Here is a 17,094-nt window from a genome sequence, read left to right on the forward strand (position 1 = left end):
AAAATATAATCAGAAAATGACTCCTCTATACATAATACATAGGACTTAGCATACTCTGAGCATCTGTAATGTTACATAGCAAAAGTTTTTAAAGAGAACAATCCTACCATGTGGATTGTATTTTAAGTGGTTAATATATGGCTACATTCAGGATTTAATGTTAAGTATTTTTAACTGTATTTCTTTTCTTTTTTTTTTTTTTTTTGAGGCAGAGTCTTGCTCCGTTGCCCAGGCTGGAGTGCAGTGGCGAAATCTTGGCTCACTGCAAGCTCCGCCTCCCGGGTTCACACCATTCTCCTGCCTCAGCCTCCCGAGTAGCTAGGATTACAAGCGCCCACCGCCATGCCCAGCTAGTTTTTTGTATTTTTAGTAGAGGCAGGGTTTCAACATGTTAGCCAGGATGGTTTCGATCTCCTGACCTTGTGATCCGCCTGCCTTGGCCTCCGAAAGTGCTAGGATTACAGGCGTGAGCCACCATGCCCAGCCTTTTAATTGTATTTCTTTGTTTAGTTAAAATTTATCTTTAATAAATGCATATTCATACCTTCCCAAAATACTAGTCATTCTACAGGTACACATATTACCGTATATTAAGATTATCTAGCAAATCTAAAGTAAAAACACTTATCTGCGTACCGAAATCTGGCTGTAAATTAAGGATGACAACTATTCCATCTACTTTGCACAGAATCTCAGAGCAATCAAGGACCATTTATCTGATCTGTTAACACTTGCTATATCACATCTACCAAAAAAACTCTTCTAAAATGACCGGGAACAACACGACACAAGTATAATTATTGTTTGATATGCAAACCTTTCAACTCAAAGTTTCCATAATGTCTCCTGCCCTCATAATTATAAACCAATATAATTGGTTTATAATACCAACTGAAGGATATAAACCAATTATATTGGTTTATAATACCAACTGAAGGATACTGAAAGATACAGTGAAGGAGTAAAGCTACACCACTCCATTTGTTCTTCTCTAAATATTTCTACTTAATTCATTCAACTAATATATCTATTGAGGGCCAGAGAATGCACACTTTTCTAAGAATAATGGATACAGCAATAAGCAAAATAATATTCCTGTCCTCAATAGCACTTAGATTCTAGTGGGGGCATGGAGGGTGAGGAGAAGTCTGGCAGACTACAGAGAAAATGTGGTTTTAGTTCTCATTTTCTATGTCTAGTTTTCTGTCAATCTTTCTTCATACAGCATGACTGAGGCCCTTACTTCTCAGACTAATTATAAAAATGTTAATATTTATTTAAAAATAAACACATAGTCCTTTGCTTCAGTTTAAAAAAATTAAGACGTGAAAGTATAGGGTTCAACAAACCAGTTTTGGTAGTTCATGTGAAAAAGTGTATGGGTTTCTCCGACTTAATACTCACTACAAAGTAACAGCAGGACAAGAATAACCATTAGAAGAAGAGCTATAGGATGTGTAACTTTCAAATAATTAGAAAGAAAGAAAAAAAAATCAAAACAATAGAAGGGAGGGAAGTAGGGGAGGAAAGAAGCAGCCAAGAAAGAGGATGCTTAAAAAGAGCCGGGTGCAGCGGCTCATGCCTGTCATCCCAACACTGCGGGAGGCCAAGGCCAAGAGGATCACCTGAGTCCAGGAGTTTGAGACCACCTTGGACAACACAGTCTGACCCTGTGTCGACGAAAAATTTAACAATTAGCCAGTTGTAGTAGTGTACACCTGTAGTCTCAGCTACTCGGGAGACTGAGACAGGAGGATCACTTGAGCCCAGGAGGTTGAGGCTGCAGTGAGCCATGTTCATGCCATTGTACTTTAGCCTGAGTGACAAAGCAAGAGTCTGTCCTTCCCACCCCGCAAAAAAAAAAGTAGCAGAAAACAATTCAAATTTATCAGACAAAACTCAGATTCTCAACTTGGATACAAAATATATCACTTAAAACATAATCATACACAGGTTGAAGTTAAAAGGACAGAAAAAGACAAACAGGAGAACTGAAACAACAAAAAAGAAAGCTGATGTAGAACATTAATATTAAATATCAATATTAATTTAATATTAAATATTAAACACAAAGCAAATCAGATCATTAAAGATAGAGAGAGGCATTATTTTTACTAATCACCCTTTCAAATTTAATTTTATGTAAAAAACTTACAAGGTTCAGAAGTTAAACCTACATTAGACGTCTCCCTACCACCCCATTGGGGACGGGTGAGAATGGGGTAGATGGGATAGAAATGGGAGTAAGACTTCAAAAAGATGAAAAAGTAAACCTTCAAACTGAATAAAACAGAAACAATTGATCCTAACTGTATATCAAAAACAATTCAAATCATTTTTGAGCACAGTATTCTGAGTATATATGATTACTGAGATGCATTCAAAGACAAAAGAAAAACTGCAAAGAAATCCTGAAGTTTACATAGCAGGCCTGCTAGTGGTGTAATATTAGCTTATAAGACCAACTGAAGGATACTGAAAGATACAGCGAATGAGTAAAGCTACTGGTGGTGGTGGAAGAAGGGTTTTCACCCTGGGAGAAGGAAAATACAAATATAAAATGGAGGAAGATGAGGGAGAAATCTGTGATGCTAGAATGTGAATTGAAGGCATCTGTATAAACTGATAACTTTTCAAAAAATTAGTTTTCTAGCTCTGTCCACTGAAAAGACCTAGAAGCAATAAGACCTTAGTAGTAATGATCATGTCCTGCAACTCCATCTTGGTTTCTAAATACCACCCTCCACTGAAAAGGTCAGAGCTTCCTTGGAGAAACAGTTGAGTTCAGGGCTACAACAGGGAAAGTATAAAGGAAATCTGGAATGTCTCATTGTCTCAGAAAGCAAGAAAGTGGTTGGTTTTTTGGTTTTTGGTTTTTGTTTGTTTGTTTTTGAGATAGTCTTGCTCTGTCTCCCAGGCTGGAGTGCAGTGGCACGCCCAGCTATTTTTTGTATTTTTAGTAGAGACGGTTGTTTCACCATGTTGATCAGGCTGGTCTCAAACTCCCGACCTCAAGTGATCTGCTGGCCTCGGCCTCCCAAAGTGCTGGGATTACAGGCAATGAGCCACTGTGCCTGGCTAAGAAAGTGTTTTTTAAAAATGAAGTTACATAAAAGGATACACCGACCAGTTTAAAGGTGCTCTCATTAGCCAAATGTGGGATAATTTAAGAACCAAAAATAACTCATTATAACATATTGAATAGTGACTTTTTAAAAAATTAATGAGTCCAAATGAATATTCAAATGACACTCAAAAAAGTTGCAGTGAGGAAGAGGGAGAAAGCTGAAAAAGGAAGAGAGGAAAGCTCTTCTTTATAGAAATATGTGAGGAAATATATGTAAAGGAAATGATAAAATTAGAAAAATCACCATTTTGCAACTATCAACGTATTAATGATATGGTATTAATGATAAGGAGAAAGATCATGAATAGATGATAAAACATTTAATAAAAGCTTGTTAGGGAATAATTTTTTATTCATATCACCAAACCCTACAGATTACTTATAAATTACAAAAGGAATAATAGATCTGATGGTCATCACCTTAAGATATAGGCCGGGCACGGTGGCTCAAGCCTGTAATCCCAGCACTTTGGGAGGCCGAGACGGGCGGATCACGGGGTCAGGAGATCGAGACCATCCTGGCTAACACGGTGAAACCCCGTCTCTACTAAAAAATACAAAAAAACTAGCTGGGCGAGGTGGCGGGCGCCTGTAGTCCCAGCTACGTGGGAGGCTGAGGCAGGAGAATGGCGTGAACCCAGGAGGCGGAGCTTGCAGCGAGCTGAGATCCGGCCACTGCACTCCAGCCTGGGCGACAGAGCAAGGCTCGGTCTCAAAAAAAAAAAAAAAAATCCCAGCACTTTGGGAGGCCGAGACGGGCGGATCACGAGGTCAGGAGATTGAGACCATCCTGGCTAACACGGTGAAACCCAGTCTCTACTAAAAACTACAAAAAACTAGCCGGGCGACGTGGCGGCTCCTGTAGTCCCAGCTACCCGGGAGGCTGAGACAGGAGAATGGCATAAACCCGGGAGGCGGAGCTTGCAGTGAGCTGAGATCCGGCCACAGCACTCCAGCCTGGGTGACAGAGTGAGACTCCGTCTCAAAAAAAAAAAAAAAAAAAAAAAAGATATCAAACTTAGAGTCACCAGTAATGGGACAGTCTGAAAATATGTGCCTCCTAACATAATGCAATAAGTGGTACACATAATTATTTCTGTAGGCTTCATAACAAAATTTAACCTAAATTTAATCATGAGGAAGCACTACATAAATCCAGAATATGGCTCATTCTATAAGACAATTGGCCTGAACTCTTCAAAAATGTCTAGGTCATGAAAAACAATCAATCAAAAAAGTCAGGGATACTTTTTAGATTAAAAGAGACTAAAGTGGCATAATAAAATACAATGCAAGAAACTTGGTTGGATTCTGGATAAAAAACATAGCTATAAAAGATATTTTGGGGACAAATGGAAAGATTTCAGTATTAATACTAATGTTCTTACATGTAAATGGTATGATAATTATATGAAGTATATCCCTGTTCTTGGGAGATATAGTTGAAGTATTTGAGATGAGAAAGAAAATTTTATATATTTGTATATAGGCATATACACACCCCTCCATATACCCCAAAAGAAAGACAAAGAGAGGCCAGGAACAGTGGCTCATGCCTGTAATCCCAACACTTTGGGAGGCCGAGGTGGGTGAATCACTTGAGGCCAGGAGTTTGAGAAAGCCTGGCCAACATAGTGAAATCCTGTCAATCCTAAAAATATAAAAATTAGCTGGGTGTCCTGTGGTCCCTGCTACTCAGAGACTGACACACAAGACTTGCTTGAACCTGGGAGGCAGAGGTTGCAGTGAGCTGAGATCATGCCATTGCACTACAGGCTGGGTGAGAGAGTGAGAGAAGGATGGGATGGGACACGAAGGGAAGGAGGGAAGGATGGAGGGAGGGAGAGAGGGAGGGAGGAAAGAAGGAAGGAAGGAAAGAGGGGAAAGAGAGAGAGAGAAAGAGAGAGAGAAGGAAGAAAGGAAGGAAGGAAGGAGAAAGATAAGACAGAAAGAGAGAGAGAAAGGAAGGAAGGAAGGAAGGAACAAAGGAATGAAGGAAGGAAGGAGAGAAAGGAGGGGAAGGCAGGGGAGGGAAGGGTGGAGGAAGCAAGAAAGGAAGGAAGGAAGGAGGGAGGGAAAGAGGGAGGGAGGGAGGGAACGAAGAAAGGAGAAAAAGAAAGGGAGGGAAGGAGGGAGGGAAGGAAGGAAGGAAGAAAGGAGGGAGGGAGGGAGGGGGGAGGAAGGGAGGGAAGGAAGAAAGGAGAAAAAGAAAGGGAGGGAAGGAGGGAGGGAAGGAAGGAAGGAGAGAGGGAGGGAGGGAAGGAAGGAAGGAAGGAGAGAGGGAGGGAAGGAAGGAAGGAAGGAAGGAGAGAGGGAGGAAGGAAGGAAGGAAGAAAGGAAGGAAGGAAAGGAAGGAAGGAGAGAGGGAAGGAAGGAAGGAGAGGGAGGGAAGGAAAGAAGAAAGGAAGGAAGGAGAGAGGGAAGGAAGGAAGGAAGGAAGGAAGGGAGGGAGGGAGGGAAGGAAAGAGTGAGGAAGTAAACATGGCAAAATGTTAACTACCATTGATTCTATGATGAACATACATATAAAGAGATATGTTCATCATACAATTCTCTCAATAACTTCAAATAGGTTTAAATTTCTTTTTTTGAGAAAATAGACACATAAACACACTGCCATATCACTGTTTCATCATTAGAAGTCATCAGGTAGAGACAACTTTTCCTTCTAAAATTCACTGAACCAATTCAGCTGATATTTGTGGAATACCTATAATATGCTAGACACTGAACTCGAAACCACTATACAGAGATGAAGAGAATATCTCCCTGCCCTTCAACCTTTCCTAGTCTAATAGGGAAACAGATATGCAAATAAGCAAATACTATAATAAATGCAAAAATGGAAGTATAAAAGGAAGAGGCAACACAGAGAAAGGTGTGGCTAACTCTATGCCAAGCTGTCTAACAGAACTTTCTGCAATAGAAAAGTTCTGTTTCTGTACTATCCAATACAGTAGCACCTAGCCACATGTGACTAATGAGCATGAAATATGCTAATGCAACTGAGGAATTGCTAATGCAATTTTTAATTGTATTACATTTTAATTAATTTATATTGAAATCACCACATGTGGTTGGGAGCTACCATATTGGACAGCACCACTCTACTGGATGTGGAGGGGAAGGGCATAGGGGCATGGTCAGGAGGTTGGGAGGAAAAGATACTAAGAAGCCTGGGCGCAGTGGCTCCCACCTGGAATCCCAGCACTTTGGGAGGCCAAGGCAGGTGGATCACCTGAGGTCAGGAGTCTGAGACCAGCCTGGCCAACATAGTGAAACTCTGTCTGTACTAAAAATACAAAAAAATTAGTCGGGCGTAGTGGCGGGCGCCTGTAGTCCCAGCTACTCAGGAGGCTAAGGCAGGAGAACTGCTTGAACCTGGGAGGCAGAGGGTGCAGTGAGTCGAGATCATGCCACTGCACTCCAGCCTGGGTGACAGAGGGAAAAAAAAGAAAAGATATTAAGAAAGTCTTCCCAAAAGAAGCAACACCTAACAGGGTTTTTTTGTCTTTTGTTTTCTGAGATGGAGTTTCGCTCTTATGGCTCAGGCAGGAGTGCAGTGGCGCCACTGGCTCACTGCAACCTCCACCTCCCGGATTCAAGCAATTCTCCTACCTCAGCCTCTACAGTAGCTGGGATTACAGGCACACACTACCACACCCAGCTAATTTTTTGTATTTTTAGTGGAGACGGGGGTTTCACCATGCTGGCCAGGCTGGCCTCGAACTCCTGACCTCAGGTGATCCACCCACCTCGGCCTCCCAAAGCCTAATGGGTTTTGAAGGATGACTAGCAGTTGACCAATTAGATAAGGTAGGAAATATTCTAGGCACAGGGGGAAGCACATACAAAGCATGGAGAGATGTCCCAAGATGGTATTTTTAAGAAATCAGTAAGTTTCGTATTATATGTGCATAGGTAGTAGAGAGAAGAGGAAAAGGATAGGAGGAAAAGTGAAGATAATAAAGTTAAGAGAAAAGAAAGAGCCTAGATTAGAAAAGATCTTATGCGTCATGTTGAGGAGCTTAAATTGGATCCTGTAGGTATTTTGGAACTACTGAACAGAAAGCAAGCATTAGATGATCAATTTCACATCTTAGAAAAAAACCTTTTGGCAGAAGACAGGAGTGGGGAATGCAAGTAGAAATGGAAAGCCATTTTCATGTCCCTATTGCACTAGTTCAACCAAAGTTAAGAACCTGGACTAAGGGAGCAGGAAATAAATTAGCTATTTGGGAAGTGTATGGAAAATGGAAACAGAAAGACACCCTGAAATCTGGCTTCAGATTCTGACAATAAGATAAGAAATAAGCAGGGAGGATCAGACTCAGAGAGAAGAGTGGGTGTAAGGAAGGAGGGGGACTGTGTTTCAATCTTAACAGCTTTGGATCACAAACTGCAAGTTAGGGTGAAAGCAGATTTGTGCAGCTCACAAAAGGAACAGGAGAGGCGTCTGAGCCTCAGAGGCCAGGAAAGGAAAGAGAAGACAGGCTATATTTGAATCTTCTGGAAGATGAAGTGAAACATGCCAATGTCTGAAGTGAATAACAATGTGGTCTGTGCTCTCTGCCTCTGTTGTCTGGTTATCAGGGCATAACTAATGAAATTTCAGTGGAACAGTACAGTCAGAGTCACATGTTTTCAGGCACCCTTGCTTTCTTTGCCTTATTAGAAACAAAAGCATGAATATGATTTATGTTCTATTTTTATAGAAAGGCAGAAAAAAATCAAGCTACTTCACATTTCTCACATCATGCATAAATAAATCATGGCAAAAAATCTATTCCTACAACTAAAGAAGCCTTATCTTGTTTTTGAAAGAAACAAATGTTGCAAGTCTAGAACTATGCTGGGAACTCTGTACATATTATCACTCCTCACAACTACCCTTTGAAGTGGATAATATCCTTATTTTACAAGTGAGGAAACAAGAGGCTTAAAAAGATACAGTGACTGCCTAAGGTCGTGTAGCTAGTAAGTGCAGAACTGAGATTCAACGACAAGCTCAAATCCCAGTGAATTGATTGACCATATGCTGCTCACAGAGGAGGAAGAAACAAAATGCAAAATAATGAGGCCTCTGTTCCCATCTTTCTCAGGGTTCACACAGCTACGTGCTGTCACTAGCATTTCTTATTACAATGGCCTGATGCTTCTTGATTGTGCCTAAGCTCTCCAATCTGAAATGCCTTCCCCTCTCCTCTGCCTATTCAAGTTCTATCAGTCCTTCAAATCTGACTCTAGTTCTCCATCACCTGAAAGGCCTTCCAAATTCCCTCCATCATGCTCTCTCTCTCTCTCTCTCTCCTGTCTTTTATTGCCTTAAGTCATTCAACCATCCATCCACCCCTGAAGCATGAGCTTACTATGGGTAAAGTACTTAGCACTGAAGTACAAAAGAAATAAGAACATCGTGTTTGTGTAGAGACAGAACTGTTGTTCATTTCATATTATGCAGCGTTTGGTGGTGTTTTAGACCTATACTCAATCAGTTGTTGTTTTATATATACAAGTGTTCATGTGAATGGCTGCTTGCTTCAGTATCTTTTATACACTTCATAGTACAAAAATTGGCTGAACTCCTACAAAGCACAGTATAAGGTGCTATAGGGGATACAAATAGATACAAGTGCCAATCTCTGCCCTTCACCTGAATAAAACAAATATGCATATAAGGCAGAAAATATGATAAGCATATGATAAAACATATGACAAACCTACATAAATGTTACACATTGTGTCAAGTGCTAGAAGTATATTCAAAAAGCAAAACTACATGATATGTTTACAAGGAAGGATTCAGGTTTTCCTTTTATCACAGTGGAGCCTAAAGCATCATAGGATCCTAAAAGGCCAAAATAGAAGACAAGTACTAGAAAAGAAAGAGTCACGCTTAAGAAATGTGCCAGATGATCATTTTCTAACAAATTAAAAAGTCACTTCTATAAAAAGTAAACATTAGTTCATCCTAGTGAGTTGAGTATGTAAAAAATATTTTGATTAGTAATAAAATTGTGAAAATGAATTTAAAATGAATATTTAGATTGGCTATTCTGAGCTTCCAATTTGCAGCCAGTTGGCAAAGAAAAATGGCAGAGATAGTTGGCAAGATTACAGGCTATTGAGATATTTATAGTTACTAGAGTCTCAAAAAAACCAAAGTGATCCTAAAGCTTTGTTTAGTACTTATATTAAATATATAAACTTTTCTGATTATTTAATATTAAATAGCATGCTCTTTTACTGCACTTTTCAGGGAAAAAGATATGATTTAAGTGCAAAGGAGAAGTATAATTATTGATTTCAGTTTTACAAAAATTAAATAAAAAGCAACCACAGGTATTGCCAAGAATTTCTTCTAATACAGCACTGGTGGATATAAGACTATTCTCATCAAAAATAAACTTTGTAGGCTCACATTTTCCATATTTATACCTAAAAGTATATGGCTCATTGTGCTCTACAAATAAGAAATTTTGTGATCATATGTGTATCTGGTTACAATATTTCATGACACTCTTAAGTATTTATTTCAAGACTGCATATGCTAAAACATTAAAACATTATATAAATTAATCTGATTATACATAATAAAACTTAACCATCAAACCACAGCTAAGAGGATTCATTCTCTACAAATTATTTGGATTTTCTATTTTGGGGAGCTACACTGATGATTAATAAAGGAATTTTTATGTGTGTGAAGAAGAAAATGAAGTTCTCTAGTGAGGCCAACTAAACTTCTTAAGGATACGACCCTCCCACAAAGAATAACTATAAAATCTGGACAACATTTTTTAAAAATTGTTTTAACTAGAAGCAGCCCAGGTGGCCATAGATAGGAAAATAGCTAAGCAAACTGATATATTCAAACAATGGAATATTATTGATCAATAAAAAAGAATGAACTAATACATGCCATGACATGGTTGAATCTCAAAACCATTATGCTGAGCAAATAAATTTTGCACAAAAAATAAGTAAGATTTCTTTCATATGAAACTCTAGAGGAAATGAATCTAATCTATCAAAACAGTGGTTACCTCTGGTGAGTGTTGCAGGCAACAGACTGTGAAGGGGTTTAAGGAACTTCCTGGACATCTGGTGGTAGCTGGGATTACAGGCACCCACCACCATGCCTTGCTAGTGATGGTAATTTTCAATATCTTGATAGAATTTTAGGTTACATGGGTGTATTTGTCAAAACTCCGTGAAAGTACAGTTAAGATTTATGCATTTTTGTATGCAAATTTTACCCCCAAAAAATGATATGCATGCTAAGTACTTAGGGAGGATGTTTATTGATGGCTGTAAGTTGACTTGAAATGCATCAAATGTACTATACTGCTTGATCTCCATTAACAACCTTATGAGGTAAATACTATTATTACCCACATTTTACAGATAGGGAAACCAAGGCATAGATGCACTAGGAACTTTGCTCAAGGTCACATAGGTAGTAAGTGACAGAGCCAGAAATTAGAATCCAAAGAGTCTGGACCCATCAAACATAAATAAGTGAGACCTAATTAAACTGAAAGGCTTCTGTCCAGCAAAAGAAATAATCATCAGAGTAAACAGACAGCCCACAGAATGGGAGAAAATATTTGCAAACTGTGCATCCAACAAAGAACTAATACCTAGAATCTACAAGAAACTCAAACAAATCAGCAAACAAACAAACAAACAACCCATCAAAAAGTGGGCAAATAACACGAATAGACATTTCTCAAAGTTATACAAATGGCCAAACGTATGAAAAAATGCTCAATCACTAATTATCAGGGAAATGCAAATTGAAACCACAATGAGATACCACCTTACTCTTGCAAGAATAGCCATTATTAGAAAGTTAAAAAACAACAGATGTTGGCATGGATGTGGTGAAAAGGGAATACTTATACACTGCTAGTGGAAATGTAAATTAGTACAACCTATATGGAAAACAGTGTGGAGATTTCTTAAAGAACTAAAAGTAGACCTACCATTCGATCCAGGAATCCCATTACTGGGTACCCATCCAAAGGAAAAAAAGTCATTATATCCAAAAGACATCTGCACGCATATGTTTATTGCAAGACAATTCACAATTGCAAAGATGTAGAACCAACTAAGGGCTCATTGGCCAATGAGTGGATAAAGAAAATGTGGTATATATGTATATACTATGGAATACTACTCAGCCACAGAAAAAGAACAAGATGATGTCTTTTGCAGCAACTTGGATGGAGCTGGAGATCATAACTGTAAGTGAAGTAACTCAGGAATGGAAAACCAAATGCTGTGTGTTCTCACCTATAAGTAGGAGCTAAGCTATTGGTACACAAAGGCATACAGAGTGGTATAATGTACTCTGGAGACTCAGAAGTGGGAGGATAGGAGGGAGATGAGATATAAAAAAAACTACATGTTGGGTACAATGTACACTACTCAGGTGATGGTTTCACTAAAATCTCAGACTTCACCACTATACAATTCAACCGTGTAACCAAAACCCACATGTACCCCCAAAGCTACTAAAATACATATATATTTTTAAAAGAGTCTGGGTTCAGAATCCCTGCTCTTAACCACTTCTTTATTATAGTTCCACTAGTTGACTTGTTTGTTTGGTTTTTGTTTACTTTTTAGTAGAGACAGGATTTCACCACATTGGCCAGGAACTCCAGACCTCAAGTGATCCGTCCTGCCTCGGCCTTCCAAAGTGCTGGGATTATAGGCATGAGCCACTGCACCTAGTCAACTTGTTATTGACATGGTACTCTCAAGATATGGTACTCTTCTCAAGTTTGTGGATGACATGAAAACAGAAGTAAGAGCAAATTCATTAATTACTTCACAGATTATTTATCAAAAAAGCTTTAAAAGATAAATAAATAGGAGCTTATAACAAGATAGAATTTGATAGGGGCAAAACGTAAGAGCTTGCATTTAAGTATAAGCAACCAATTGTTTCTCCAGTGGCAGTATTAGTGCATAGCAGGTATTTGGTAAAAACCTGTCAAATATATATACGATTGAGTTATACAATAGAGAGAATCTATGAAAAAAGACGGCCGTAATATACCAAAAGCAAAATATGAACTTAACAAATAATGCTAGAATAAGCTGATATACAGCCATGTTATCTAGAAAGTGGGTTAAATTAGAGCCTTACAAGATTGTTGGTCTAGTTAGGCTAATGCCAGGTATACTGTGTTATCTTCTGGGAACTATATCTAACAGACACAGGTAAACTGGAACAAGTTTCAAGAGAAGGTACAGGACTTAAAAGCTGTACTACCTGAAGTATAACACAAGAAACTTCAAACATTGAATGTGGAGAAAACAAAAGTGAACATGGTAGCAAATTTTAAAATGTAAGGTCATGTACTGTCATGAAAGAGAAGAATCGGCGGTGGGGGGCGGTGGCTCACGCCTGAAATCCCAGCACTTTGGGAGGCCGAGGCAGGCGGATCACGAGGTCAGGAGATCGAGACCATCCTGGCTAACACGGTAAAACCTCATCTCTACTAAAAAAATACAAAAAAAATAGCCGGGCATGGTGGTGGGCGCCTGTAGTCCCAGTAATTCGGGAGGCTGAGACAGGAGAATGGTGTGAACCCGGGAGGCGGAGCTTACAGTGAGCCAAGATCGCGCCACGGCACTCCAGCCTGGTCAACAGAGTGAGATTCTGTCTCACAAAAAAAAAGAAAAGAAAAGGAAAAGAAGAATTATAGCTAGGCGTGGTTGCTCAGACTTGTAATCCGAGCACTTCGGGAGGCTGAGGCAGGTAGATCACTTGAGGTCAGGAGTTCAACACCAGTCTGCCCAACATGGTGAAACCCTGCCTCTACTAAAAATACAAAAATTAGCTGGGCCTGGTGGCCCATGTCTGTAGTCCCAGCTACCCGGGAAGCTGAGACGGGAGAATCACTTGAACCTGGGAGGCGGAGGTTGCAGTGAGCCAAGATCCTGCCACTGCACTCTAGCCTGGGCGACAGAGCAAGACTCCGTCTCAAAAAAAAAGAAAACGTAGGGGAAGAGAGTGCTATCTCAGAAAGGTGTGACTACCCTAAATATGATAATAATGAGTTTATGAAACATTGGACTGAGTTAACTTAAAGATCTCTTTCAAACCTAAGAACCTACTATAAAACAAAAGGTGATAAGGCCGTCATAACAAGTTTCAAATGGGTTAAAATAGTAATGCCAGTAACCAAAACAGACTTGAGATGATAAAATTTAAATGAAATGAAAAATAAGAAAATAGAAGTTATTTGTCAAGTCTGTAAATGGGGAGAGCTTCAAGTCTAAAAGCACTGGAATAAGATTCAAAGGAAAAGGAAAATTGGACTATATAAATTGTTAAAACTTTTACATATGAAAAACATTAAAAAGCAAATAAGACACACGGATTTTTGTTCTATAGCTTTAATATAGGGCTCTGCTGTCTGATATAGTAGCCGTAAGCCATATGTGGCTATTTAATTTCTGTTTGTTGTTTTTTTTTTTTTTCTTTGAGACAGAGTCTTGCTCTGTCACCCAGGCTAGAGTGCAGTGGTGTGATCTTGGCTCACTGCAAGCTCCGCCTCCTGGGTTCACGCCATTCTCCTGCCTCAGCCTCCCAAGCAGCTGGGACTACAAGCGCCAGCCACTACGCCTGGCTAATTTTTTTGTATTTTCTTTTAGTAAAGACAGGGTTTCACCGTGTTAGCCAGGATGGTCTGGATCTCCTGACCTTGTGATCTGCCTGCCTCAGCCTCCCAAAGTGCTGGAAGTACAAGCGTAGGCCACCGTGCCTGGCCTAAATTAATTTTAAATTGATTTAAACATTAAAAATTTAGTTCTTCAATTGCTCTCTAGCCACATTTCAAGTGCTCAACAGCCACTGTGGCTAGTGGCAACTGAGCTGGACAGTACAGATACAGAACATTTCAATCACTGTAGAAAGTTCTACTGGAACTTCAATATTTAAAACAGAGTAATTTAATTCAGGGAATTTATTACATAAAGTGGTAGAAGAGCTGAGAGGCCAAACAGGGTTGTACAGCAATCCACAAATTCGCAACAGGAAGCCATTACCATCCCTAAGACTGAAGGACGAAGTACAAAGTCCAATACCAAAGGTCACCTGGCAAAGACCAGGAGCGCAGTATGTGTCTCGGGTAGAAGTAGGAAGACAAGGATGAGAAGTAGCCCCTGCTGAATATATACCATGATGTTAAAAAAACAAAATAAAACAAAAAAGCAGAAAGAAATACCTAGACTTCTCTCTTCTTTCTGCCCTCCAATCTCCTGCCCAGTACCTCCATGGCTGAACCCATACAAAAGCCAGATGGTAAAGGAGCCTGGGAAATGCAGCCTACAGGGGTCAGACCAGTGTTGAAAAGGACAGAGCCAAGAAAGAGGAAGAAAGAAGTCTGGGGTCAAACAAGCTAAGAACTGGTATGGGTACTCCTCCTGCTGTGTTCTCACATGGCAAGAGGGACAGGGGAGCTCTCCAGAGTCTCTTTCATAAAGGTACGAATCCCCCTTTCATGATCTAAATCACCTTCCAAAGGTCCCACCTCCAAATACCATCACATTGGAGATTGGGCTTAAAATTCACATTAGCATATGAATTTTGAGGGGATAGAAACATTCAGTCTATAGAAGGTATAAATAGAAAATTTAGGAAAAAACAAACAAAAATGGCCAACATTTGAAAAAGATCCAACCTCACCAGTACTTAAATATAAATTAGAACAATTAATATGAAAACAAGATTAAATTAGCAATAATTAATCATTTGTATACTTAGTGCTGATCAAGGGCATAGCCAAAACAGATGCATTTCTAGGGAGAGAATTTTCAAAATATTTTCAAAGAAGGTGGGACAATTTTGTAATTTGCATCAACAATTTTAAAAATAATTTGCACTTCTAGACCTACTAAGTGCATTTCCAGGGATAAATCCAAAGTCCAGAAAATCTAAAACATGAAAAATATTTTAGAAACAACAGATGTTCATTGCAGCTTTATATGTTAATATTGAAAAAAAATGGAAGCAACTTCAATGTCCACCAGTAGGTCACTAGGTAAGTAAACTAAGGTATGTCTATCTCCTTATTCAGAAATAACCCTTGCTGAGTACTTCTTTGCTAGCCACAACAATAGGTGCTGGAAATATAAAAAAGAATAAGCAGTGGTAATAGAGACTAATTTGTAACCATTTAAATAATGCTTATGAAAGATTGCAATAAAATTAGGACATATTTTTGATAAGCCCAGTGAACAAAGGTGAATCTAAAAATGAATAAACTGGCTGAGTGTAGTGGCTCATGCCTGTAATTCCAGCACTTTGGGAGGCTAAGGCAGGTGGATCACTTGAAGTCAGGAGTTCAGGACCAGCCTGGCCAACATGAACAGTGAAACCCCATCTCTACCAAAAAAAAAAAAAAAAAAAAAAAACAAAAATTAGCCAGGCATGGTGGTGTGCACCTGTCCACCTGGTGTCCCAAAAGAGACTGAGGCGGGAGAATCACTTGAACTCAGGAGGCAGAGGTTGCAGTGAGCCAAGATCACGCCACTGCACTCCAGCCTGGGTGACAGAGTGAGACCACATCCCAAAAAATAAAAAATAAAAATAAAAATGAATAAATTTATGTAAGACAAAATACGCTAACAGATTAATAACAGCGGTTGCCTCTGAATGGTAAGTTTGTAAGTTTGATTTTTCTTCCTTCTTTATATTTTGCTGAACTTCCAAAATTTTCTAAATAAATAAGATTTGCATTGTCCTTCAGAGCTATTAATCTAAATGTTTAAGAATTGTAAACCTGCCACAATAGTGCTAGTTTACCTGTTGCAATAGTAAACCGCATTATTGGAATCCAGTTCTATTGCCTGTGTGTAACAATCCACTGCAGCAGCATAATTTTCTTCTTTCATGTGGTTATTGCCTAAAATAAAGTAACCAGTACATACAGTAAGTATAATATACATTAAAAACATAAACTCTGATAGATATATTTTAATCATGGAAACTATAATTATATGAAAGTCCGCCTCATGATTTTTCATTCACACTGGAGGTAAGTTTTATATTGTACTACAGAGTTGATATTATTTAGCTTTCATTGTGTTTGAATCATTTTAACAATGCAAAGTCTTTTTAAAAATTAATGTTTATATACCTTAAAAATCCAGACTTAAAAGAGTAAATGCAACAATTATGACTATCTCACAGCAAAAGTGAATCTCTTCTCACCTTCCTTATCTTCATCTCTCTCCTCCCTTTTAGAGCTGCCCCAGCCCGTTCCAGATGCAACACCCTCCCTAATCACCATCTCAATCTGGACCTGGTCTTCCACTCTTTCCCTGTTAAAACACACATCTGCTGATAATCAAGTGCTCAGAACCCTGCTCAGGATAAGCTGATAAAACTAATCATGCTATCATGATAGTAGCCGATAATATTTTTATGTGCTATCCCCTCCAGAGTTAGATTATTTTTAAATGGGGATTTGAGGAGATTAATTTCTAGAAAGAGAATTTCAGATACCATGGCTAGCCTGCAAAGTACTGATTTTCAGGAAGGGCATCTACAGATACATCTGGCAGTAATTTAGCTAAGTTAATAACTGGTCAGCAAAATAAGAGATTTCCCATGGCTATTTTTTGTATACCATTAAATGAAAAAGTAGTGTCCACTGCACTTAAAAGAATCAATGTTCAAAATATGTCTGGGCGTGGTGGCTCATGCCTGTAATCCCAACACTTTGGGAAGTGAAGGTGGGAGGATAACTTGAGGCCAGGAGTTCGAGACCAGCCTGGGCAATATAGTGGGACCCCCCCATCTTAACAAAAAGAATGATTTAAAAAATTAGCCAGGTGCAGTGGTACATGCCTGTAGTCCCAGCTTCTTGGAGGCTGAGGCAGGAATATCACATGAACTTAGGAGGCTGAAGCTGCAGTGAGCCGTGATTGTGCCACTGCATTCC

At 39.2% G+C, this 17,094-nt stretch overlaps 1 protein-coding gene across 3 annotated transcripts in view; it reads right to left on the reverse strand.

Annotated features, from left to right (window-relative positions):
* SGTB (small glutamine rich tetratricopeptide repeat containing beta) overlaps positions 1–17,094 on the reverse strand; it is a 57,812-nt gene that overhangs the window by 20,575 nt on the left and 20,143 nt on the right. For all 3 annotated transcript variants that reach the window (XM_033179718.1, XM_033179716.1, XM_033179715.1), the window contains one exon: positions 15,954–16,053. In XM_033179718.1, the coding sequence (XP_033035609.1) occupies positions 15,954–16,053 (100 nt within the window). The remainder of the gene's footprint in view (positions 1–15,953; positions 16,054–17,094) is intronic.

Source organism: Trachypithecus francoisi, unplaced genomic scaffold (genome assembly GCF_009764315.1).
Source record: "Trachypithecus francoisi isolate TF-2019V2 unplaced genomic scaffold, Tfra_2.0 Lachesis_group2, whole genome shotgun sequence".
Lineage (NCBI taxonomy): Eukaryota > Metazoa > Chordata > Mammalia > Primates > Cercopithecidae > Trachypithecus > Trachypithecus francoisi.